The sequence below is a fragment of the Coffea arabica genome, chromosome 10e (genome assembly GCF_036785885.1).
Source record: "Coffea arabica cultivar ET-39 chromosome 10e, Coffea Arabica ET-39 HiFi, whole genome shotgun sequence".
Classification (NCBI taxonomy): Eukaryota; Viridiplantae; Streptophyta; class Magnoliopsida; order Gentianales; family Rubiaceae; genus Coffea; species Coffea arabica.
This window is the reverse complement of record NC_092328.1, coordinates 48,149,960-48,176,362: the sequence shown is the minus strand read 5'-3', so window position 1 is coordinate 48,176,362 and position 26,403 is coordinate 48,149,960. Positions and strand designations below refer to the sequence as shown.

Sequence of the window (26,403 nt, the reverse complement as noted above, 5' to 3'; positions counted from 1 at the left end):
AACCTGAGGGCCTAGTCAACAAACCCAACCCAGACTCGATTGGTCATCTGCAATTGTGGAGAATCATCATAATACAACCACCCATGGGCCATGGGTCCACCCATAGAGGCCCCCACCCTTCCTCTCCACGGACCATCATGAGTAGCAGGCAATTGCAATTTATTTACACCAATTTTCCACACCCAACCCAAAGCCCATAATAAGATTTGGCCATGAATGATTTCTTCTTCCAAGTATATATTTATTTTTATTTCCAAAATTGTCATAATAACGTTAATAATATCCAATATTATTATGGCTGTTGTAAACAATAATAATATACACCACCCAAGCGTGCGGTTCACACGTATGAAAGAAGCCAAATTCACACGCACCAAAAGAAGAAAGAAAGACATCACAAACACAAACACCTGCCCCCCCCCCCCCCACCACGCCCTCCCACTCCCCTCTCCCCACCCCACCGCGAGCGCCGATGTCAATTATTTTGTCTATATAGTCTCACCCTTCGTGCACTCCTCACATTTGACTGTGTAATATCTCTCTCTCTCATTCCATCTCACTTTCTCTCTCATTCACTCACTTTCTCTCTCACACACAGCACGCACTGCTCTTCTCTGTGCTCTGCTCTGCTCCGCTCTGCTGTTGCCTTTTGGCCTTTGGGGGAACTTACAGCTTGCTAGTTGCTTCTGGTGGATTTGAATCTTTTTCTCTGCTTCTCCTTTCTGGTGGCTTCAAGGATAAGCGATTTGGATCTTGGGCTTCTGGTTTTCTCACAGTAAGTTCAAAGGCTGCGCCTTTTCTTCTGTTTCGATGTGATTCTTGGGTTTTTTTTTTTAGCGTTTTAGTGATTTTCCTGGTACTAATGTTTTATGGGCTGTTTCTAATTTAGCTGCTTGCTGTAGGTTTTTTTAATTCTGGACTAAATTTATGACCTTTACTTGCTATGGATATTTTAAAAACAAAAGGTGAAAATGCTATACAGTAGAAAATTTCAACGGCAAGATCCCTCTTTTTAGTTTGTTTGAGCTGAGGGCAGCACTTGGATGGGCATTTTTAAGACAAATTCTTTAATTAACAGAAATCCAAATGGCGGAAATCTGTTATGATTTGGCCTTGTAACATTTTTCTGGTCTGAGATCATTTACCCTTTTCTTTTTTCTGGAGCTTGGACACAACTAGATTACATATTGATAGAAAAAATGGGTTTTCAGACTTTCCAGCATCAGTTGTCATAGGTTCTTCCCCGGTAGCCTTTCTTTGGCCGGAACAACGTAAAGGTCGCGTTTTTATGATTACATTCATCTTGAAATTTTTCTAAGATTTTCTTAGCTGGGAAAGATTGCTTTTTTAAGGTTTGTAATAGCAGTGATTTTATCCATCTTTGTTGATCTGTATCTGATCAATCTTAATATTCAACAGGATTATTGAGTTGTAGAATATAAGGAACAGCCGTGGCGATCGAATTTAGTGAAGAACAGTATGCGGTGGTATAGTCTTTCCATTGATGTGTTTCGCAAAGTTATCTCCTTGAACTTGTACTGTCGTGTGATTCTGTAATACATCCCAAAGTTTTTCAACCAGTCCCTTTTTTGCTGCCTCAGTATATTCAAGAACCTGCTTCTTAGATAACTTCCATGGGATCTACTCGTTTTATTGTCATTCCCTGCTACGTCCGCAGGATTAGCTGAATCTGCCTCTAGATACTCGAATTTCTCTCCCTTTTTTCAGCATTCAATCAGTGTTGTATTTTCATCATTTCCATCATTCAGTCAAACTGTCTTAATTTCTTTGCTAGCTTTTCTCCATCATCTTCGGAAATCTTTGTCGCCAGTAATACAGTAGTACTAGTTCACTTCGAGTTGAAGTGTTGCCATCAGTTGGATACTCCTATCTTTTTCTGTTGGAAGATTTGGTGTAGTGCTTATTGAAGGCCAAAGGGAAGTGCCAATAGTTTAGTTTTTTGATCATTCTCTGCTGGAAGATTGTGGTGTTGATTGGGTGAAAGGGTAGGGAAGAAGTAGTTATGGTGTGCCAAGCAGCGAGTCAAACAAGATTCCGGGCATTGAAACACGAAAATGGAGTTGCTGGGTGTGCCACCATAATTGTTAGAGTTATAGCATGCTTTCAACCTCTTCAAGATTGCCAGGTCAGGATACGTGTCCTTGCTTTGCATATTGAGATTCCTATTAATTTTTGTCTATTTGTAGCGTTAGCTTTTCAAGATGCCTCCTCCATGTGTATGCGTGTAAAACTAATCTGTCTGTGGAATTTGCTGCAGGCTGAATATTTCCGTCACTTGCTCAAGCCTGTCACGTAGATATATTTACTGTATTAGAGCGTTCAAATTAAGCAGGATCTCTTTTTTAGTTTTTCCAACATTTCTCAAAGCTACAGAAGTAATCAGCTATTCCTATTACTGAAGTTCTTGAAAGTGGTACGTCGTGGGGAAATTATTTTTTTTTTAGATATATGTATTGAAATCTATTATTTTCTAGAATTTGGATTTCCTGAGTGTTTATTGTTCTGTTGTTCTTTAGGTGATTGTGTGGTTGAATGGAAAAGGACTTTGGATCCTGGTTCCATCACCCAGATTCTGGACGGGAAGCACCCTGCCTTAATTACTTGGGTGCTCCAGGTGACGTGGGGAAACAGAATTCTGCTGCCTGTATGAACCCCTACTTGAATGAGCTCTATATCGACGGGACTTTTCCCCCGTTCACGTCTTCTGGGCTGCTGCAGTCCAAGGCAAGCCAACCAAATGGACCATGTAATTGGTTTGATTGTCTGCCACGTTTCTGGCAGTCTGCTCCTGGACTGAACTCTCTGCAAAAGGAGAAGCTTCCTTCTGACCTGACTGAAAAATGTGGTAGAACTGGAATTCCAACTGCTAGCACTGGCTGTGCGCAGAAGAAATTTCTTGTTTTTGATCAGTGTGATGGTCAAACCACCTTAATTTACAATTCCGGAGTTGGGGCTCCCATGCAGCGCCTGACATCTTGGAATCCAAAGGTTCCCGCTGCCTATGACCCTCTGATGGAAGATTTGGGTATGAAAAAGGACATGTTTTCCAACTTTGCCCCTTTTACAAGTTATGAACATCATGAAGACAACCATGGAGATGATGTAGAAACCGAAATGCATGAAGATACTGAAGAATTGAATGCTTTGCTGTACTCTGATGACGAGAATGAGTATTCAGATAATGATGACGATGAGGTAACCAGCACTGGTCATTCTCCCAGCACTATGACGGAACATGGTATACAGGAGTGGTTTGAGGAAAGAGGTGAAGAAGTAGCCAGTTCTGCCAGTCCAACAAAGAGGCGTAAACTGTTATCTGGAGATTATGAAGTACCATCTCCGGTGAATGCTTTAAGCTCTGGGAAACCTCGTAAGCTCTCTGAGATCGAGGATGATGCAGAATCTAGTTGTGGCAATTTTGATAATCAAGTATCGGAAGAATCAGATTCTTTATCTGGCAAGAAAAGATGGAGGAAAGAGAAGATACGTGAGACGGTTAGCATTCTGCAGAGCATAATCCCTGGTGGGAAGGGAAAGGATGCAGTTGTTGTCATTGACGAGGCAATCCATTACTTGAAATCCTTGAAAGTCAAAGCCAAGTCCCTGGGACTTGATGCACTATAAAATTTGTTCTTGGCGACCAGATCAGTAGCATGGATTGTCAAGTGGGCATTAGTTACACTGGCATATCCTCATTTAGCTTGTTTTGTGAAGTAGTATATTATTATTAGTTTCTATTAAAAGGTTTGTCGACGAATTTCAAGAATAAGAGCATGATGCTGGAGTCCAGGTTTTTATGAAGTGGGGTTGCTTCAGGGGCAAAGATAAGATGTTTGATATCGTTGCGAGTGAAGATTGAAGTCACAAAGCAGCTGGAGCCTGCTTGAACCACTCTTTCAAGCCTTGTACTTCAATGATTGAGTAGGAACCAGTAAGTTTGGTTTTTGAAATCTGTGTTTGTGTCTCTGTCGTGCCAATGGAGATGGTAACAGCGGGGAGCTGAATTTGTGTATCATGCTTCAATGAAAAGGTGGAAAATCATGAATTGGTATCTTGACGCATACGAGAAAAAGGTTAAACATGCCTCAATTGCCAAAAATCCTCATCCATCTTGCCGCCTGGGATGGGAGGAGTAGACTTAATAACCCCTTGGTAGGCCCCCAAGAAAGTGAGATTGCACGCCTGGTGGGTGAATTGGGTCCCAACCCTCACTTTCTTGGCCCTTTTTTTTTTCCTTCTTGTGACCTTGTCACCATTATATTCTGTGGGTTTTTCCCTATCTGCAATCTTGATGGGATGGAGATTTGCTGTGCCGATGCTTGCCTGGCCCTCCCTCCCAAGCGAATGCCACAGCCGCTTTGGCTGGCTGCTTCATCAAGTGCCGTATGAAAGCCTCTGTTGAACCATCATCATTGGAGGACCACCACCGCCACCTCCTCCTGCTCATGCTGCGGCTGCTGCTTCCTCAACACATTCACCATCTTTCAATTAAAGCCTCTTCTGTTCTTCACGTGTCAGCACCAAAATTGCTAGCCTTTCTTGTGACTTCAGTGGGTTTTCTGTATGGTGTAATTTTTCTTCTTTTTTTTACTTTAATGGTTCCTGTAATATAGTAGTGTGTTTTGACTTGTGGAGATAGATAGATAACGCAACTTTATGAAAGCTTGTTCTGTTTCTGTAGTTGGACGATGGCTGCTGTTCTTTCTGCTTAATTTTAACTTTTGTTTGGTGTTACTGTTGTCTCGACGCCTATGTTCTTACGTCGCATGCACGCATTTGTTTTTTCACCCTTAAAAAAGAAGGTGATATGGACGTATAAATTCCACGCATTTGTTGATTGCTTTTGTTTTATTTAATAACTACTACTCTTTTTTGAATTTTTTTTGTTGGAATTGTGCAAATGTGACGGCATATGTAACCAAGGGAAGGGACCACATGTTTGCATTATTTAGGAGGAGAAGAATTGTTCATCTGCATGCGGGAGGGGAGGGAGAGGGGGGGGGGCCTCCTGCTGATTTCTGCATCTGCCTTTTTTCTCTTGGTTTGTTGTTGTAATAGTCTGGCGATTGTTTTCTTGAGCACCCTGAGGAAAGCCAAATCTGGTCGTACAACTTAGTATAGAATAATAATAAGTTAGTGCCCTTTTTCTTCCTTCGTTGCTTGGGTTTACATCTTGACCTTTTCTAAACTGAAGTCTAGAAATTCGGCTTTTATAAACCTAATCCCAGAAGAAACCTCAAAAGCCGGCAACTCTTGAGCTCCTTTGCTTGGTTTACATGATATGGTTTTTTTAATATCTTCTCATATTCAGACACTTCGACAAATCGAGGACTTGTTAAAAGTGATTGATTGGGCTTAGGTTTCAAGAAAATTGACCACGTCTTCTCTCTGAGGATTGAGAATGAAAACAACTGTCCCGATTTCACCGGCGTTGCTGCTTTTTTGTTTATTTTTTGGGTTAATTACACTTTGCCCCCTCTCTGAGCTTGGATTCTTGAAACACTTTACCCCTATACTCTAAATATATACACTCTATCCTTGTGGTCAACTCTTTGATGGGACTATGATGAAATTATATTTTTTATGACCAAAATATGCCTGACTAATTATTAAACACACATAATAATTGTAACATAATAAATAGCCTTTTTTTAATAGGTGCTAAATGCATTTAAACACAATTACACTGTACATTTCGATTTTTTGGCACTAAAATGAATTCGATAATTCACAAAAAAAAAAGTCTAAGCAAATCAATGTGTTCATCTCAATGTCGATGGCAATAGTTATTTTAAATAATATAAAATTAATTAGTGCATTTGGAATGGAAATTATTTGCTTATATTTTTTTATTGTAGCACTTTAATGTGTTTTATATGAGATAAAAACATGATTAGAAAAAAATATATATATTTAGAGAATTTTTATTTTTTTTAAACATAGAATGCAAACAAAATACAAAGCAAGGTATGAATGTAGTGTAAAATTATCAAATAGCATTTTATTGACCTATAAAAATCTTGTGAAAGTTGCAAAGTAAATGAAAATTATTAAAACTAATCCGTTTACAATTTAGAGGAAGAAAGATAAGCAATGGACAACTTGTGCAAATGCTTTAGGAATTTTTAAATTCTTTTTTCTCCACAATACAAATTTTCAATTCTTTGATATTATACCATCTTTTATTTTTTTAAATTTTTTAAACATCATACGGCTTTGTGTTTTTCTAATAAAATGTTTCATATTCTGATTTAGAGTATAGCATTATTCTAGAACTATTATGTAAGGGCATTAATGACATTTTGTTAAAATTTTGGACAGAAAATTCATCATTAATGTTTGACCTATTCAATGAAGGGGGCAAAGTGTATATAATTAAAGTTCAAGGGGCAAAGTGTTATAAATGGTCAAGTTTAAGGGGGCAAAGTATTATAAAGGGTCAAGTTTAAGGGGGCAAATTGTAGTTAATCCTTTTTTTTTTTTGTTAACCTCCATCTAATACCTTTGACAGAATGTGCTGAAAATTTTCTGTCCAAAGAAATTGATTTGATGCAAAAGGGTGTGTTCCGTAAGTCATTCTGCGCCTAATATTCAGCATTACTTTTGCTCTTGACAATTTTGTAGTAGTTGGCTACGTTGTCTCAACCCATAGTGGGAAGAAAAGACCTGTGTCCCCTTTCGAGCAAAGTTGACAAAGATGGCAGCGCAAATAAGTCTTTCTCAAGCCAATTAATAGGGAAAATTTTGAATGAGTTTAAATATGCAAATGGAGCACCATGACAGGTATGTAAGTTGTCCTAGGGCTAGATGCAGCAATAAGATGAATGATGTGAAAATAATAGGGCTATCAAAATGGCAAAGGAGTGACACTCTCTAGCACTTCAGCAGTCATTATTATTGGCTAAGACAATTATTAAGGGTTTGGCTTGTGAGTGGAAATAAAAAATGACCTCATGATTTATAAATTCTTTTGCAAAAACTAAAATTAAATTGACTAATTACAAGAAAATAGGGGGAATAAAGGTAAATGTGTGTGTATATATTTAAATATTGAATTAACTATAAATTATTTATTAATCACTCTCTCTTGAGCGCTCATAAGAAAAAATATTAATTTTGTACACACTTTTACCCTTGCATGTATGTCACTTAATCCCAATTTGAATTTAAATATCTTTTTTTGCATTTGTAACATGTATCTAAAAGTAACAAGTATATATACTATCAATGCATGCAAGATAAACACTTAAAAAAAAAACCCACTATTAATGTATATGTCTATTGGTTTCAAATTTTCGTTCATTACCATAAACCTGGGATGGGGGCCTTGGGGCATGGGGCTGATCAGAATAATAAAATCAGATTAAGAAAAAAAAAAAAGAGAACCTCCACATGGGTTGGGTTGAAGTAGGTTTCAAGTTTCACGGCACATTTTTTCTCAAACTGATGGTCCATTTTATTGCTTTTGGTCTCATGACATGTCTAGAGTGGTCCATAGTGTATTTATGTCCTTGGGCTCCTCCGAACTTTGATGGCAGGCTGGACTGGAGACAGTGGTAAAACCACTATGGGCAGCAGACTTCGGCCTAATCAAAAGCAATGAACATAAAAATGATTCCTAAAGTTACTAAAATATTTTATCAAGAAAAAAAGATACTAAAATTTTTATCATTTTTTAGTCACCATTTGGAGTAATAGGCAAGCAATTGGTCTAAATGCAAGCAGAAAAATTCTACAAAAACTTAAGAGTGCCTTGATTTTAAAGAACCAATCTCACCCTCATTGTTGTCGCCAGCTGCCGTTGGTGGTGTTTGACGGAGACCAAATCCGTAACTGCTGTGTCCTACAAGTAAAGAAATCAATTTCAATTTTCAACCAAATTTAGTAACCGGAGCCCAGCTAATTATATTTTAAACCAAAAATTAGTAACAACATACACATTGTTGATTGGATTTCTTCTGATTTGATGATGCATCCCTTTCCAATTCCACATCATTAACACCGTCAACCAAGTTATCGACCCCCTCTTACCCATATTATCAAGAATTTCAAGCTCTTCCTTTTTGAGAAGAGAGGATTATGGAAATCCGTCACCCCAACCGCATTATCAAAACTACCATCCCCACCATCCCCCATTACCTTAACACCTTCAGGAATGTAAAAGTCCGTCAATAGGCTCCCAAGCATCCTGCAATAACCTTGAAAGCCATATTACAGAACAAAATAATTTTTAGCAACAAAAAACCTCTGTCCTTGGTAGGATCCATTGGCACCATCCCTAAAGCAACCAAGAGAGAACCTTGTGATATGTAATATTATATTTTTTTGCTTTCTGGTACAACCATTATTTTTTTATCTCCTTGCCAAGCAATCTATTCCCATACTCTACACAATACCCCCAAGTCTGAAACACTGTTGCGTATTTCAAAATAGCCACAACAGGCCTGTCATTCACCATCCAATATGCCTCATTCCTTGAAATCTTCCTATAGCCAGAAACTGTGTATTTTTGAGAATTTAGATCCAGCGGCTCCCTATTTCGGTCTTTATAGTAACCATAATTCAAATATGCACTTTGGGGATATATTCCATGCCTTTCAACATATTCAAACATATTTTCTAAATTGTTGGCGTAGCTTTCTTCATGTTTTCCCTTCATCTTTGTGGGCAATTCCTTCCTCTTATTCGGCATCTCCGGCACCTTGTCTACAAGATATTGCCTCGACAATAGAACTAATATCTTGCTCTCATGTTTCTTTTCATATAGTAATATGCTGTAATTGTGTCGGAGATCGAGAATGCCCAACAAATGACCCTCGTTCAGATTTAGATATCATATTACTACCAGTCAATAAGTCAATGTCAGAGTTTCCTCGTTCTCTTATTCTGGGTTAAATTTAACAAAATCGTGATTTGATTTAACAAAAACATTGTTTTGAAAGTACTAATCAAACTCGATATAAGCCCTTCCTCTTTTTAACATAAGTTTTTAGCGTTTTGAACTTTATCTTTTCGTTTCGCTTGGAAAGTATTGAACAAAAACATTGTCTTTTTTTGGAAATATGAAATAATCCTTTGTGTAAACTAATTATAGCTTTCTTGGTAGACAAAGTGGATTTGAAATTGTCTTTCATTCCAAGGCATAACTTGTATCCACGTGCTTCATATTCACCCGGAGTTCGCTCCCAGAATTATAGCCATCCCTATCGCCTCACGTCTTTTTTCATTTTGGAAGAGAGAGGAGCGAAACAATCTAACCTATTGATATTGGAAAACCCAACGGATTCTTCCAATGTATTATTTTTGGATCTAATGAAATTCGTAGGTACAGGAAGATTTTTTGTATATGTGGTTAATTATCTATTTTTTCCTATCTATGGTTTTGAATATGCAAATGAAGCCCCATGACAAGTGTGTACGTCGTCCTAGGGCCAGATGCAACAATAAGATGAATGATTTGATAAAATTAGGGCCATCAAAATGTGTGTTTGGATTGTAAATTATTTGAGATAATTTTGTGACAAAAGTACTATAACACTTTTTTGATATGATGTATGTGAGATAAAAAGGTGATTGGAAAATGTATTGATGATGCAAGTAAGCCAGTATGTGTAAATAAAGTATAATTTTTTACAATCCAAACACACTCGTCTAGCACTTCAACAGTCATTATTATTGGCTAAGACAATTATTAAGGGTTTGTCTTGTGAGCGAAAATAAAAACCGACCTCATGATTTTTAAATTCTTTTGCAATAACTAAAATTGAATTGACTAATTACAAGAAAATAGGGACAATAAAGGTAAACATATATATTGAATTAACTATAATTTATTTATTAATCACTATTTCTTGAATGCCTATAAGAAAAAAGATTAATTTTGTATACATTAACAGTATATATGCTTTTACCTTGCATGTATGCTACTTAATCCCAATTTGAATTTGAATATCATTTTTTGCATATGTGGCATGTATCTAAAAGTAGCAAGTGTATATATTGTCAATATATATAAGATAAACTCTTAAAAAAAATTTCTATGTCTATTGGTTTAAAAATTTTCATTCATTATCGTAACACCTAGGTTGGGGGGCCATAGGGTTAGGGATGACAATCGGATCGGGTTGCGTGTTTGTGGGTCGGATTGAGACTCATGTATTCTAGAGAACATGTCAACCCGAACACGACTTGAAAATTTAAATGGGTCAACTATCGTGACAGAACACGACTCGTTAATTTCGCAGGTTATCTGAACCTGACTTGAATAGCTTGTTTGCTCAATTTTATTTATATATTTTTAACCTTCTCACTTTGGTAGTATGGTGGATTTTTTTATAATGGAGTTTCCATAAGATTATAGAAAATTGCAGCCCAATATTGTGGTAATTTTTTGGTTTTTCATTTTGTACGAAAAGTCCTAAATAGAAAACAAAATAATGACACTTTCACAAATAAGATACCTTATTTAAGCATAATATTCACGATTCTATCTCGTAATAATAATTTATAACTTCTTTTTATTTACTTTGTGCCTCTAATTTATTAATTAAATTATAAAATTAATATTAAATGGGTTAGATGGATCAAACAGGTCAACCCATGTTGGCCTAAATTGGATATGTTTACTTAGTAGGTCATTCGAGTCTGATTTGAATTTAATCCAAACCCATGAAGAGTAAAGCCATACTTGCTAATTTCGTGTTAAATTTGAGTCATATTTTTTAGTCGTGTCGAGAATTGCCACATTTACCTAGAGTGGAGATGGCCACCTTTACTACGGGTGCAAATGAGCCAAATCGAGTCAAATTTTGGTCTAATCAAGCGAAGTGTCAAGTTAATTTTGCGAAGTTCGAATTCAAGCTCGAGCTTAAAAAATAAAAAAATAATTATTTTTTATTTTTAAAAATAAAAAATATTTATTTTATTTTCAAAATGAATAAAATAAAAATAAAAAATAATTATTTTATTTTTAAAAATAAAAAAAATATTTATTTTATTTTCAAAATGAATAAAATATTTCTAGTTTAGTATGATTTTTTTTTTGTGTAAGCAGGAGGACTCGAATTCGAGACCTCTTCTTACACTTCCTCCCCGTACCACCCAACCTAACCCTTCCCCTAGTTTAGTATGATTTAACCATTGTTATTTCAGTTAAAGGTAAACAAGCAGTAGTTGTAAACAAGCGGTATTGCACATTAGCAAATGCAATTGTAGTTTTTTTTTAAAGCAATGATAACATATCTATAATTTAATCCATCCTGATATAGAGGAGGTGGAATCTAAAGAGAGTGTGTATAAAAAGTTAATAGATATAAAAATCTGATTAGGTCAAAGGAGTATTTTGGCACCTTCTTTGGACTTTTTCACCGCTAATAGGGTTCAAACTCCCAATTTACAATTTACAGAAGACGCAGTGGTTAATAGAATTGCAGCTGAAGAAGCCAGTTTTGGCAGGACCTTTTTCATGTGAGCTTTCACATACCCGTCAAACACCAATTCCTGACACAAAAACCCAACTCACAGTTATTGCTTCTTTATCTTCTGCAACATGACGACCCGCATAAGGCTAATCTGTTAAGTCAATCAAGTAGCTCGAAAGCTCGTTAGAGCTCGGCTCGTTAAGGCTCGAGCTCGGCTCATTAATTTTGGTTAACGAGTCGAGCTCGAGCTCGAAACATGCTCGTTTAGTTACTCGGCTCGTTTGATACTCGAGTAGCTCGTTAGAGCTCGTTAATAAATGGCATATTTGTCATTTTAGAAATTAAAATTATAAAAATTAAAAATTATAAGTTTTTATTAAGATTAATTTGCACGAGCTCGAGCTCGAGCTCGTAAAGCTCGACTCGTTTGTGATAAACGAGTTGAGCTCGAGCCACATGTACATTTAACGAGTTGAGTTCGAACACATTTTAAAGCTCATTTTTCTAACGAGCTCGAGTCGAGCTCGGCTCGAATTAAACTCGAGTCGAGCTTGGCAGCCAAATACTCGGCTCGATTAACAGCTCTAGCTATTACTAGTGCCTTGACCGTATTTGCGGTCCATTTTGTTCCATTTCTTTTCTAATGGAATCCACTCGAAAATTTCTTTCATCTTAATCTGCCCATCTATGTTTTGTGTCCCAAAATGCAGGCTAGGTTTGTGATAGAGAAGGAAATATAATTTCAGGGGCGGAACCAGAAAAAAATCTTAGTGGGGGCAAAAATAATACTAAAATTTTTTATCTACTCTTTTTCTAATTTTTTAAGCAAAAAAAAAGTCTCATGCATAAAATCACCATTTTACAAGTTAAAATATTTATCAAATAACCCATTTATTAGTTATTACATTAACTAATCAATTTTCAAATTTCTTTAAAACAGTAATAGTCTCATGCTCTAGAAATATATTTGCAAACAAATTTAAAATAATAATAATAATAAGTAATTGTTTAGAACCTGATTTTGATGGTCTCCTAAAGTTGGTGAAAAGAGCTGCAAAATGTGGCGGACCCAAGTCCTAGAAGATCAATTGATTCTAGTGCAATCTCTAAATAAGATAAAGTGATAAAAAGAAAGAGTAACAAGCTTTGGTTGTGGAAAAAAATGGCTCTCCTATGTATGTTGGGGAATGGGGACAACCGAGAGTTAGATGGAAATTAGAGAGTGGGAACAAAGGAAGTAAATGATAATTGGATGAAGTGATAAAAAGAAAAAATAATTGGCTTGGGTGTGGAAGAAGAGGAGCCAGTTGTGAAAGAAAATAGGGGACCACAGGAGTAAAGGGAACTTAGGGAGTGGGAACCAAAAGGAATGACATATAATTGGTACTTGGCGGCCCTATTGGTGGGAAAATGGAAACTAGAGAAAGAAAGTGAATGATAGAAATTTTGTGACCCATTCTTTCACATTTTTTCTAAAAAAATTATGGGGGTACCTTTAAAATTATGTCAAAATTGTAGATATATTATAGGAATTTAAGGGAGGCAGTGGGGGCCCGTGCCCCCACTTTAAATCCGCCCCTGTATAATTTTTAAATGAAAACATAAACTAAAATGAAGAAAAGCTTTTGCAGTATGGGGAGATTGTTTTGGAAAAAAAAAAAGAAAAGAAAAGCAAAATTTGTGATGAACCCTTTGTTGAAAAGATCAAAATTGGTGGTGCTATTGTAAAAGGGTGAAATTGATAACTAAATTTTAGTTAAGGGGTTAAAAGCACCCAAATAAAAGATGGAGGATGAAATTGGCTTTAGTTTAGAAGTTTGAGGATGATTTTGATTCTTTGGGTGCTGGTTCAATAGATTACTTCTTTTGAATGCTTGCTAATGATTTTATTAAAATCAAAAGCGAAAAAATTAATTATTCAAAATCAGAATTTATAATCTTATAGGCCTTATCTTGATTGCTTTAGACTTTACAAAATTTGATTATTGAAAGTGATTACAAAGAATAATTAGAATTAGCAAGAGTTACTTTTGGTTGATTATGGATTTCAGCTTTTTGGATTATTGAAAAATACAATTTGAACAAAAAAAATAAATGAGAACATTACTAAAAACTAATTATCTAAAATCATAATATATAATTAGCTAAGAACAAGTCCAAATTAATCAATTGTGAAGAAACCCAATGTTTACTATGAATATATGAAAGAAAGTAGCTAAGAACAAGTCCAAAATATATGAAAGTAGTTATTTAAGCTAGATATGTTTCTCATTTTTACTTTGCATGTTAGTATTTACCGTCAAGTTTCTTTTGGGTTGACCATTTAATTGTGTCAAAAACATCGCTTCTTTCTAAACTTTCAAAATAGAAATTTTAATTGGATCTATTTCCCACTCTTACTTAGCATGCCTAATTGAATAGTATTTATGGATCCAGTTTTCTTTCGGATAGTCCCTTTTAATTGGTTAGTGTTAATAACATCGATTCTTTCCAAACTTTCAAAATAAATATCTCTTATCCACTTAATCACATTCAAAATAAACATATTCTATCCACTTAATCACAAATCTTTTAAAATCTTACGTTCCAAAAAAAAAATTACCTCAGTTTTCAAATTTTTCTCTTCATAATTTTCAACTTTTTTCTTTTTCAATAATTAGAATTTGTCTTATTTTATAAGAGAATTTATCTTTTTTTTTTTTAACGCAAGCAGTATCTATCTCCTTTGATCATATATTAATAGATAAACCTATTATCTATCATCACAATTCAGATATAAAACATTCCTTACTGATAAAATGGAAAATCTTCTTCTCATATCAAATTAACCCCAAAATTGAAATCCTATTGATACATTTTTATTTTTGGAATAAAAAACCATTGATCCATTTTATAACATTGAAATCGGGCAATAATAATATAGTCCCATAGCCCCAAATTGGTTGGAAAAAAAATAAAGAAATAGGGTGAAAGTCAAATAGGATTCTTCAAGATCTATATATTATGATTAGCAATTCGGTAAAAGAGATTTCCAGCATCTCGTATAAAAAGTATAAACAAGCAACCGCAAGTCTAGAAATTCATTTCGGCCTAATGAACTTTCTCAAACTGTTTCTTTTTTAGAACAAAAAAGAATTGTGTCAAAATAACAAATGCCAAGAAGAACAAAAGACCTTATACACATAATGGATCTTAAAGTACTACTAGGCCTGGTGCCCCGCGAGTTTCGCGGGGTGTCCATTGTTGATTGTTTAATGATAATGTAGGTTATAATTTTAGAGAAAAGTTTTTTTTTTAATTTTGGTTTTTGGTTGTATATTTTTGAATTTTTTAGTTTTTGAAATATTATTGAAGTAATATTTTTGGAATATAGTTAATGGAAGGTAATGGAAAGTGGTATAATTAATTTGTATTTATTAAATAGCTATGGATTTTTTGTTGATAAGTGTTTTATGGTAGTTGCATTTGTGTTATGTTATTTAATTTAAAAATGGAAGAACTTTAAGTTAATAATTCAGTTATTAATGAATATTATTTAAGGAGTATTTTTGAAATAGAGAGAAATTATGTTATATTGTGAAAAATAATTGGTTGGAGTAAAATATATTTTGAAAAAAGTGGAGATATATAAAATAGGTAATAAATAGGATATAAAAATATATTTATATGTTTTTGTAGTGAAAATAAGTCTGTGTTTGTATTATAGAATTCAAGTTATTTTTTTAGAGAATAAATATTTTTGTTAATATATATATTGTGGAAGATAAATTATATATAAAGGGTATAGAATTAATTATAACTTTTTTTTGAATATAAAGAAATTATTGGATATTTTTAGAAAATGGTTGGTGAATGAATGGAAGTTAAAGATAGATTGGTGTAGTTGATTTATATTTATTGGATGTGTGTGAAGTTTTTGTTGATATATATATTTTTGAGAAAATGAATTTTTTTTATATATATATTTTGGGTGAGGAAATGTATGTTATGATTGTTTGATGTTGTTTATATTATCTGTTTTTTTTTGTTTATATATGTGTGGTTATTATTGTAAATATTTAGAGTGGGCGGTAATGGTAAAATTTTGTGAAGTTGTGTAATGAGAGGAATTTCATAGTTGGTGGTAAATTTTTTATTTCATTACATAAATGATGGATAATTTAAGGGAATATAACTGTTATGTCTCATAAGCTGTAATGAACATTTGTTGATCATGATTGCTGGATGAAGTCTCTGTCAAAGAGGTTGATAGAATAATTGTTGTCGTTGAGCAGGGTAAACAATAGTTATTAAACCCAGCCCGGAGAGGAACCCGATGAAATAGGTGGGTCAACGGATTATTGGTTCAACCAGTGGGTAAGTGGTTCAACCGGTAGGTCACTACATATATTTAAATATTATGTTTTATAATTTTTGATATGGTTAAAACTAAAATAAACTATGTTATAGTAAATACTCAGTTAGTCCAATTTATTATAGAATCATTAATTCTTATAAGAATTAACAAAACCTAAATTTAATTAGTAATCCATCAAACTTCAAGTATAAAATTTTATCTAAGTGTAATTATCTAATTTATTTTTGAATTTTAAGCACAAAAGGTTATTAAGAATAATATTTGTTTTTAAAATGAATTGTTTAATATGTTATTTTTTAAATCCATTTCATAATTTATAGAATTTAAAGAATAATAAAATTTTATTAAAAGATTCCAAACAAATATTGTTTTGAAGAAAGAAAATAAGAATAAAAATCTAATATATAATATAGAAGGAATGAATAAGCACCAAGTGAGCTGCTAGGCTAGTGGTGAGTGCGCGTAGCTTTTATGCTCAATGATTATCCCAAAACTGGGTTCTTTACAAACTTTCCGGTTTCGGTTGAACCGCCGGTCCGTTGAAAAGTCAACGGATTTGGTGCACAAACGATCCAATTACAAACCAACCCGGTTTCATGGCTGGTTCATCGGGTTGACCGGTTGAACCACCAGGCTGGGCCGGGTTTAATCAGCATTGGAGCATTTTCTAATCATTTTTATCCCAAAACTGGGTTCTTTACAAACTGTCTGGTTCAACCGAGCAACTCGGTTGAACCGCCGGTCCGTTGAAAAGTCAACGGATTTGGTGCACAAACGATCCAATTACAAACCAGTTCGATTTCATGGCCAGTTCATCGGGTTGACCGGTTGAACCACTGTGCCGGGCCGGGTTTAATAACTATGGGGTAAACAACACGACACTTCCTTCATGCAAGAAATATTTATGTGCAAATATCGGCCAATATTCTATTATCTACATTCCTTGTAGCGAACACGATTTTAAAGAGTCTATTAGCTCATTGATATGAAAAATTAATCATGGTTGTTAGCCCATTAATATTTATGTAATCATGAAGTCATTTATTTATTGATTAATGAATATGTTACTCAAAATCAACAAATAGTACATGGGCTTCTGTGTTATGGAGAAAAAACACAATTTTAAAGAGTCTATTAGATCATTGATGTCTAGGGCTGCAAACGAGCCGAGTCGAGTCGAGTTTTGAACTAATCGAGCCGAGTCTCGACTAAATTTTATCAAGTTCGAGCTCGAACTCGACGAGCCGGCAATTTTCAAGCTCGAGCTCAACTCGAATGACGTCAAGCCGAGCTCGAGCTTGAAAAAAATAAAAAATAATTATTTTATTTTTAAAAAAATAAATAAAATAATATTTTTTTCTTAATAAATAATAAAATATTAAGGATATATACGTAATTTTACTATGAAAATAAAAAATAAAAAATATATATATAATATACGTAATTTTATTATTAAATAAAAATAAAAACAAAAATAAAAAATATATATATTCAAACTCGCGAGCCGGCTCGCGAGCTAACGAACTTAATATTTTGAACTCGAGTTTGAGCTCGAGTTTGACTCGAGCCGGCTCGAGCTCGACTCGACCTTGACTCGAGCCGCTCGCAAGCGGCTCGATTCTTTTGCAGCCCTATTGATGTCAAAAATTACTAACGCTTGTTAGCTCATTATATTTATCTAATCATGAAGTAATTTATTTATTGATTAATGAATATCTTATTCAAAGTCAACGAATAGTACATGAGCTTATGTGTTACAGAAATTTAAATTACAATAAGGTGACTCGAGGCATTTTTTTTACAAAATCAATATGTTTGTTAATATATATATTTTTTGAGTAATTAATTTATTGATTAATGAAAATCATAATAAATATAAAAGAGAAGAGAGATGTTTATCTTTGTTCGTACCTTTTGATGATTACAAAACAAGTGGATAAAACTAATGTTTTTCCAAGTTTGTTTTTGGTCAAGAAATGAAGCAAAACAGGTTCAAAGGCCAAGCATCTGCTAAAACATCTGTCGGACGCACAAATACATCCTATCGGCCGTCCGATAACCGTTGAGTATCTTCGGACGCGCAAAGAACCTATCCTCGGACGTCCGAAGCTGATAAGTCAGCACCTCTAAGATCTCTAACCTCAATCGGACGCACAATACCTGAGCACCGGACGTCCGACAAGCGTTGCAACACTTCGGACGACAAGCATTAGAAGCACCGGACGTCCGAAAGAATTAATGAAGGATTCCAAGTTTTACATCATATGGTCGGACGCATATTCTGATGCTGCCGGACATCCTAAAGATTTCAAGAAAATTTCTTGAACTCACTGCCTGCGTTCGGACGCACAAAACCAGCCTACCGGACGTCCGACACTACTAACGGCTAGTTCACTCTTCAGCTGCCTTGTGTCCGTTAGTGGCATTAATTGAAGATGTTTTTGGTCTATTATAAATAGGATAAAAGTCAACCACCAAAAGAATCGATACACATTTAGTCTACATCAGATCTTGAGTGATTCAAGCATAAGAATACTCCAAAAAGAAGATTTGTACTCTTAGTTGTGTGATCTTCATCTAACTTTCAAGTGTGATTCAATTTCTTCTATAGTGCAGCTTTGTGAGGGTTATTCGAGTGATTGTAAAACTTCATTGCTTGATCAAGTGTATCTTGAGGTAAGGAGGAAGTGATCCTTCCCGTGTACGCAAGAGATTGGTTGTATGTTGAATCAACTTGAAGGAGCTTACAATATAAAGGGATATTCAAACTCTAGTCGAGTTTGAGATTTGGTTTGCTATTCCATCTTCTTATTCACTGTTTTGCACCATTAACTGTTTATCTCTTCTGCTCTAAATTACCTCCGCTTTATCATAATTTGTTCCTTGGTCTGGTACTTTAGAAAAAGAGGGCTAGTTCAGAAAAAAAAAAAAGGTGATTTATATTTTGGCTAGCTTTTAAACCACCTAATTCACCCCTCTCTTAGGTTGTCTTCGATCCTTACAAGAGAATTATAGTTTGAAGAAAGAAAATGGAGGAGAAAGAAAAGGACGAAATTGGGGAGAAAAGCTAACATTTGTGAGTAAAGTCAGGCAACAGCGGAAGATCCAGGAGAAACAAAAGGACAAAATTGGGGACAAAATTACAGGCGAACCAAGAGAAAGAGCAGAATGGGAACAAAGCAACAAAAAAAGCAACGAGGACAAGCGGAAGCAGAAGCAAGGGCACTACATGAAGCTCGCGAAAAGACTAAAAAGGACAAAATGAGCTGCAAAACCACAGCGAAACCGGCACAATCAACTGTTCATCAGGCTTCGCGGCTTTAAGTAGTTTAGATTTCTGCATCTCCCTGACCAAATACGCCTACATTAGTGTTACTCGTTAATGGTTGATCCAATTTGATATATTCAAGTTATGGTTCTGGAGGATAATATCAACCACTTGACGTCCATCCATATCTATTATGGTTGTGCACGTCTATCCATATCTGTTATGGTCATGCACCACCAGTGTTTCACGTTCCCGAAGGCATCTCTCTATTTTAAGAGAGTTTGCGGCATATCAAGCTCTAGTAGGGTTCTTTGCTTTGTATCGAATTAAACCACACGCTCCACCGCTTGTGCGGGCCCATCAATTCCTTTGAATTTCATTCTTGTGAACATACTTTTCAGGCGGGGTACTTAACGTGTTATCTACAACATTACATAGGTTGATATGTACAGTACCTAATATCCATCATTTACAGTTAAGACTATAGGGATATCTAATCTACACAGTACCTAGTATCCATCGTTTATAGCTAGAACTACTTAGATATCTAATCCCTCCCATACTTACGACACGATTTAGTGGTGATTCTTTTGATACATCAATTTTGTAATTGCTAGAGTACTGCAGATTTAACAAATATTTGAACCACCCTTTTAGATTTTCTAGGTGTATAAAATGATTTTTGAGAACGCAATACTTTTGCGTGGTATGTTTGTTTACTATTATGAATGCATGGTTAGTTCTTACTTTTTTTCATGCCTTTTTAATTGCTTTATTTATCGAATCTTTTTTTTTTTGATGTAGGTTTAATATTATACCAAGAAGATTGCATTTGGACGTCTAACCTTTCGACCATTGAAATGCACAATACAGGTGTAAATTCTTCTAATTTACATTAGTTCGTTCTTATTTATTTATTTTTAAAATTTTGCATTGATTAATTGATTATGGCGTGAAAATGGAAGCAAGATGGACTTGTATGGTAACGAATTTATCCTTCTCTTCTCCTCATTTTAACCCTATTTAATAGTTTTATATATTTTTAATTTATTAAAAGTATTAAATTTTTTCATAATCGTAAACCATATTGCACGAGTTAAAATCTAGTTAGCATGAAAAGCCCAATGACCTTGTGAATTGCGGCTGTGGATTGTGAAGCCCAATTATTCCACTTGTCGAGTGCGAGTGCAAGTGCAACGATGCAATTCAGATGTGAACGATGCGGTCAAACTGCAAGTATGGGGAGGAGGTAAGAGTCGATGGCACAAACTGCTTCTGCAGGGGCAGGGGGGTCGGTTTCATTTTTTTGACATTTTATTTTGCTGCTTCATTAAAAAAACAAATCCGTCTCCTACGAACTCTCCCGGCAGTTATATCGAACTCCGAATTCTGTTGTATGTAGGTTACAAATTTTTCTTTCCAAAAATATCCCTTGTCAACTAGTAAAATTTTTGCAATAGTAATGCATGATACAATTCGCGATTCTAATGCCAGACAAAGGCAAGTACCAGTAGTTTCGGTTTTCTAATGGAGGACAATACCAAGTACTGGTAGTTTCTTTCGGTTTCTAATAGAATGGAAGATGCAACATTTTGCTTCTTGTATTAATTGCCTATTTTGTCCGCATTAGTCTACGCTATCTAAAAGAATGTCAAAGTGCGACGAATGATTTCCTTTCGTGTTTCTTCCTTTGTAGATTCACCTAGTTTGCTCACAAAATTGATAAATATGAACTCTAAGATAATGGACAAACGTATCACATGTGTGTGGGTTGCTTGAGGGACTTTAATTTCTTGATTATATTAGAGAAATTACAATATTAATATAAGGGTATTTCAAGAAAATAGTATGTTAGATTTATTCTTCTAATAAAGTTTACTAATTTTTATTTTTCTTAAATTGCGTGAAAAAAATCAAGACTATCATAATGGGATGGATGGAGCAGTAAATTCTTTAATGTATTCATTTATAATATCTTGGTACCGGTTGCATTATAGAAATTAGAAACAGAAACAGAGTTGGCATTAATTCCAGGAGAAACTGTATTAAACTTATAATATCAAGTTTGTTTGGATTGTAAATTATTTGAGATATTTTTACTTAGCACTTTTTGTGATGTGATGTATGTGAGATAAAAAAGGTAATTGGGAAGATAACAAGCTGTATTGAAAATTATAATGGTGATGTAAGCAAATATAGTGGGGGAAATAACCCACTATCCAAACAAACTTTCCTGCAGGATAAATTGGATGTTTATGACTTTCATGGGTATTGTTTGCTGGTTAATTTCCCTACACTTCAATTCTGTTCGCTAAAAAGGCAGAAAGAAACATAACCATGAAAATAATACTAACCTCATTGAAGATGATGGATTAGTAGTGTAATTTTCTTGATTAAGAAAACCAGAAAGGAAAAAGAAAAACAAGAGAGAGAAGGCAGGATGTACGTTTTTTTTAAAAAAAAAAAAAAAAATTAAAGCAAGCACAAGAAGGAAACTTGGTGCAGAAGTTGCTCTGACGACACCAAAGGCCACGTGGCAATTACTCACAAAGATCCGACATTCACCCCATATTCGACTAAAACCCAAGATTGTGCAGCTCACATAGTCACGTCACGTCGTCCAAAATCGGAGATCCAATCTCCACCAATACTCGCACGGAATGTCCACGTGTCGGCTCTAAAATTGTCACTCGCTTCATAGCGCGTAACTCCTCTCACCAATGCTCCCAAAGTACCGTAATTAATTGTTGCGTAAAAGAGTATCAGCTCTAGTGCTCGTGCCAGGACTGTCCAGCCTCCATAACAGCGGCACGCCTTCCATTCTCCAGTTCTGCATGTTCATCAGTCATCACCTCACCTCAGAGACCTCTTCGTCTCTTTCTTTAGTTTGGTTATTTTACATTTTCCTTTTTCTTTTTCCTGTGAAATTTCAAAGGATAATCTGCTATTCTGATTTCGCGGTTTCTCCAGGTTGGGACTCGGAATTTGATCATTTTTCTGAAGTGTATATGATGTATGATGTTTTTTTCTTTCTTTGCCCTGTTTGTTGACATTTCTTCGTATTTTTTTGGGTTTGCTCTCTCTTCTAGCTTTCATTCTTCTCTGTTTGTAATCATCCTTTTTTTTTTTTGGGTCCAGTAATATGACGCTTGTTTATATTTTGGGTTTTTACTGTTTTTTTCCTCATCCATTTTTTTGGAGTTGCATCTCGTTGGATGGTTTTGATTGCAGAGTTCGTTAAATAGACCTTTTATATGCCTGTGCTCTGTAGTCTGTTTGGATTGTAATAATATATGCTGATAAAATGCAGCTTGTTCTGTTCTGGGTTGGGTATGAGGATCTGTAAACTGTCAAAAAAGATTGTGAGATTCCAGTGCCTGTTTCCATTGATGGTCTTCGAGACTTCGACCGTCGCATGTTTTTCTTGATTTCTTTTGACAATTTTTCTGCGGTACAAATGGGGGGATTTTCTGTCGCTACTTTGCTGTTCCCTGATGTTTTTGTCTTTTGTGCTTCAAAGATAGCAATAAAGTGCAGCTTGTTCTGTTCTGGGTTGGGTATGAGGATCTGTAAACTGTCAAAAAAGATTGTGAGATTCCAGTGCCTGTTTCCATTGATGGTCTTCGAGACTTCGACCGTCGCATGTTGTTCTTGATTTCTTTTGACAATTTTTCTGCGGTACAAATGGGATTTTCTGTCGCTACTTTGCTGTTCCCTGATGTTTTTGTCTTTTGTGCTTCAAAGATAGCACGTGATAATGTCGTGTGATATTTTATTTTCCGTTCTAAAATGAGACCGGAACACAGAGTATACGAGAGTCAAGGGTGGGAAAAGAGCCTACGCATATTTCTTGGTTCCCATTAAAAGAACCTTTTTTTTTTCTTTTTTCATTTCCTGGACGGTTAAATCTATTTTATGCTATTCCTTCTCAAGCTCTGTAGGTATGTAGGGCCAAGAACTGGATTCCAACATATTTTCTTGTTTTCAGGGCCTTAGCCTACATGTTTGAAATGGTGCTTTGTTCTGAGTGTCAATTTTCATAGTTTAGAACTAGTATGGAATACAGATCATTTTGGCTAATTTAAGAGATAAGTTGCGTATATTTGTAGAAGAAAGAGTCAAAACAGGGATCATGAACGTCCTAGCTATTTAGTTTTTTGCACATCTAGTCACTCCCCGTTATCTAAAATGCTTTAGTCTTCTGGTAATAGTTCTTGCTAACATGGTGTCTCATTTAATTCAGGTTGTTTGAAACATGTCCTTTTCGGAAGAGGAAACTGATTTAAGTGAATCAGAAGTTGAAGACTACAGCATTCAATGGTACGCGAAACTTAAAGATGGTCATGAAAAACTTGAAGTTTCAGGTGAAGAGTATAGCTGCCCATTCTGTCCTGGGAAAGTCCACAAGTACAGCTTGAAGGACCTATACCAGCATGCTTCAGGAGTTTCCAAGGGTTCAACAAAAAGAAAAATGAAAGATAGGGGACAACATCTTGGATTGGTGAGGTACATCGACAGTGATGTTGACATAAAGAAACCATTAGGTGAATCAATCAAGAAGAAGGCTGATGATCCTACCGCAAGTGCTGGTCCAAGTGAAAAATTTGTGCATCCTTGGATGGGAATTGTTGCTAATATTCCCAGGAAGAAGAGAGATGGACGTTATGTTGGAGATAGTGGCTCAAAGCTTAGGGATGATTTCACTTTAAAAGGGTTTAATCCACTCAAGGTGCAACCACTGTGGAACAGGACAGGATTTTCAGGGTATGCAATAATAGAGTTCAATAAGGACTGGCCAGGATTCTGTAATGCAATGGCTTTTGAAAAGAGTTTTGAAGCTGAACATCATGGGAAAAGGGATTACCATGAAGCATGTGATAGGGGTGCAACGTTGTATGGGTGGATTGCTCGCGCTGATGATTATGACTCATCAACAATAATTGGAGAACACCTTAGAAAGAAGGCAGATCTGAAGACTATTGCTGATGTTCAAGAAGAATAGAAGCAAAGAACCTCAATGCTTGTTTCCCATCTTGCCAATGAAATTGAAGTTAAGGACGAGCATATTAAGGATACTGAGATTAAATACAATGAAACTATTCAAAGTATAAGCAATTTGATGACTCAAAAGGATGAGATGCACCGATTGTATAACGAGGGTATGAGCTCACAGTATCATAACGAAAATTGCGACAACTTTTTCTTCTTGATGATTTGATGTTGTATTCTTGGTTTTATTCTTTATTCTAGCTACAAATTTTGCATTCATTTCCTTCACTTTCTTCCATTGACGTTAATCAGAGTTGCAGAAGACACAGGAGGCTGCGCGTGTTCAGCTTGAAAAGATATTTTCAGAGCACGAGGAGAGTGCATTACGGCTAGAAGTACAAAAGCAAAAGCTGATTGAGCGAGAGAAAGAGTTGGAGAATCTGGAGGCTTACAATGAAAGACAAAAGCTTGAGCTAGAGAAGCAAATGGTACCAAGTTGAACATTTTATTATTCTTCTCTGCCAACAAATCATAAATGTAGGGTATTCAATATGGTAGAAAAGGGGTTAAGCCTTAATTAGGTGATTCGAGTCTGGACTTGTTACAGCCCAATTCGGATGGTGGATTGACAGCCTTAAATAAATAAATGTGTTGTATAAAAGGGCTAATACTACTTTCACATGATTCAGAATATGAAAAATGATCAAAGGTTGGTGAATCAAAGTAATAAGATTGCATAGTATCAACGTCAAATATCTCAGTTTTAGTGACTTGCTCAGCAATTTGTTGTTTTTACAGAATGCAAAAGCCACCTTGGAGCAAAAGAAAGCTGATGAAAATCTTTTGAAGTTGGCTGAAGAGCAGAAGGTACAACCTATATATATATATATATATATATATATATATATATATATATATTTGGAGGGGGGGGAGGGTACTATGACCTTTGCGTCTCAATGACGTAAATTACAAACTCGCAGAGAGAAAAAGAAAAACTGCACTTGCAAATTATTGAATTGGAGAAGAAACTTGATGCAAAGCAAGCATTGGAATTGGAGCTAGAACGTCTAAGAGGGGCTGTGCAAGTAATGGAACACATTAGAACTGGTGGAGACGAGGAAGTAGATGACAAGTTGGTAGCAATCCAAGTTGAGCTAGAAAAGAGAGAAAAAGAACTGGAAGATCTAGAAGTGCGTAATCGAGCTCTCATTGTCAAGGAGCGTAAAAGCAATGATGAATTACAGGAGTCTCGGAAAGAGTTAATAAACGTAAGAATTGCATTACATTTCTTAACTGGATCTCTAGTTGTCTTTACCACAATCTGCTACTCCTATGCGTTTAAGTGTTTGCTTGTGCCATCAGTTGTCCTACTAATGAATATATATGGGGCTACTTAATGAATATATATTCTGATTGTCCTGCAGTGCTGGATGGAGAAGGCTTCTCGGACTTCAATTGGTGTGAAGAGAATGGGTGAAATGGATGATGTCCCGTTCAAAAATGCAGCTAAAAGAATGTTTCGAGGGAAGGAAATTGACGTGAAATCTGCTGAGCTGCGTTCAGAATGGGAGGATCACCTTCGAGATCCCAACTGGCATCCTTTTAAGATCGTGAAGACTGATGATAGTAAAGGTCATAAGGTAAAGATCTGACTTCAGCAATTAAGGTTTCTTATAGTACAATGGTACAGATTGATTTCTTAATTTACGGTAACTCTCGATTATGTTGTTGTGGCCATGTTGGCATGATATGACTTGGCTGATGAGTAGTGCAGATTGCATTGCTCCTTGAGAGATTGATATCCGTCATTCTTTCTTGCCCTTTTGACTGAGATTTTGTGCACACCTAACTCTCAAATGTGGCTTTGCAGGAAGTAATAGATGCTGAGGATGAGAAACTGAAAAAGCTGAAGAACGAATTTGGAAATGAAGTTTATGAAGCTGTGACAACAGCTTTGATGGAGCTGAATGAGTACAACCCCGGTGGCAGGTGTGTTATACCTGAGCTATGGAACTACAGCCAAAAAAGGAGAGCAACACTGAAGGAAGGAGTAGCATACATAATCGAGCAGTGGAAATGCCTCGAATGGAAAACCAAAGATCACTAAAGGTGAACCTTCTTACTCTCTACCTGTAATCAAGGGAATTCAAGACATCTCTGCTACTGACATTTTTTTTCTTTATTTTAAGAGCAAATTGTGTTTTGGAAGTATATGCACCGATTAATCAGCTATCATGAAACCGATTTATGGTTACAAATCCATATTCCTGTCAACTTCGTGTTTAATAGCTATCCATTTTGAATTATTTCACACTTGCTATGCTAATCGTGGTACGTGCATTATTCAG

At 35.5% G+C, this 26,403-nt stretch overlaps 3 protein-coding genes and 1 long non-coding RNA gene across 4 annotated transcripts; 3 read left to right on the top strand and 1 right to left on the bottom strand.

Moving 5' to 3' along the window:
• Positions 1-520: 520 nt before the first annotated feature.
• LOC140015478 (transcription factor bHLH143-like) lies at positions 521-4,755 on the top strand. The gene is made up of 4 exons (XM_072068078.1): positions 521-775; positions 1,420-2,146; positions 2,279-2,434; positions 2,538-4,755. Exon 4 carries the CDS (start codon positions 2,554-2,556, stop codon positions 3,643-3,645), a length of 1,092 nt encoding a protein of 363 aa, XP_071924179.1. The 5' UTR covers positions 521-775; positions 1,420-2,146; positions 2,279-2,434; positions 2,538-2,553; the 3' UTR covers positions 3,646-4,755.
• Positions 4,756-7,355: 2,600 nt separating this feature from the next.
• LOC140014973 (uncharacterized) lies at positions 7,356-8,565 on the bottom strand. The gene is made up of 3 exons (XR_011821722.1): positions 7,959-8,565; positions 7,799-7,864; positions 7,356-7,607 (listed from the first exon to the last, which is right to left on the bottom strand). It is a non-coding gene; the product is annotated as an uncharacterized lncRNA (long non-coding RNA).
• Positions 8,566-23,321: 14,756 nt separating this feature from the next.
• Positions 23,322-24,068, top strand: LOC140015274 (protein INVOLVED IN DE NOVO 2-like). The gene has a single exon (XM_072067217.1). The coding sequence runs from the start codon at positions 23,322-23,324 to the stop codon at positions 24,066-24,068; it is 747 nt and encodes a 248-aa protein (XP_071923318.1).
• Positions 24,069-24,083: 15 nt separating this feature from the next.
• On the top strand, positions 24,084-26,162 carry LOC140015273 (factor of DNA methylation 4-like). Its single transcript, XM_072067216.1, has 6 exons — positions 24,084-24,225; positions 24,368-24,543; positions 24,854-24,922; positions 25,036-25,323; positions 25,480-25,695; positions 25,926-26,162. Exons 1-6 carry the CDS (start codon positions 24,084-24,086, stop codon positions 26,160-26,162), a joined length of 1,128 nt encoding a protein of 375 aa, XP_071923317.1.
• Positions 26,163-26,403: the final 241 nt, after the last annotated feature.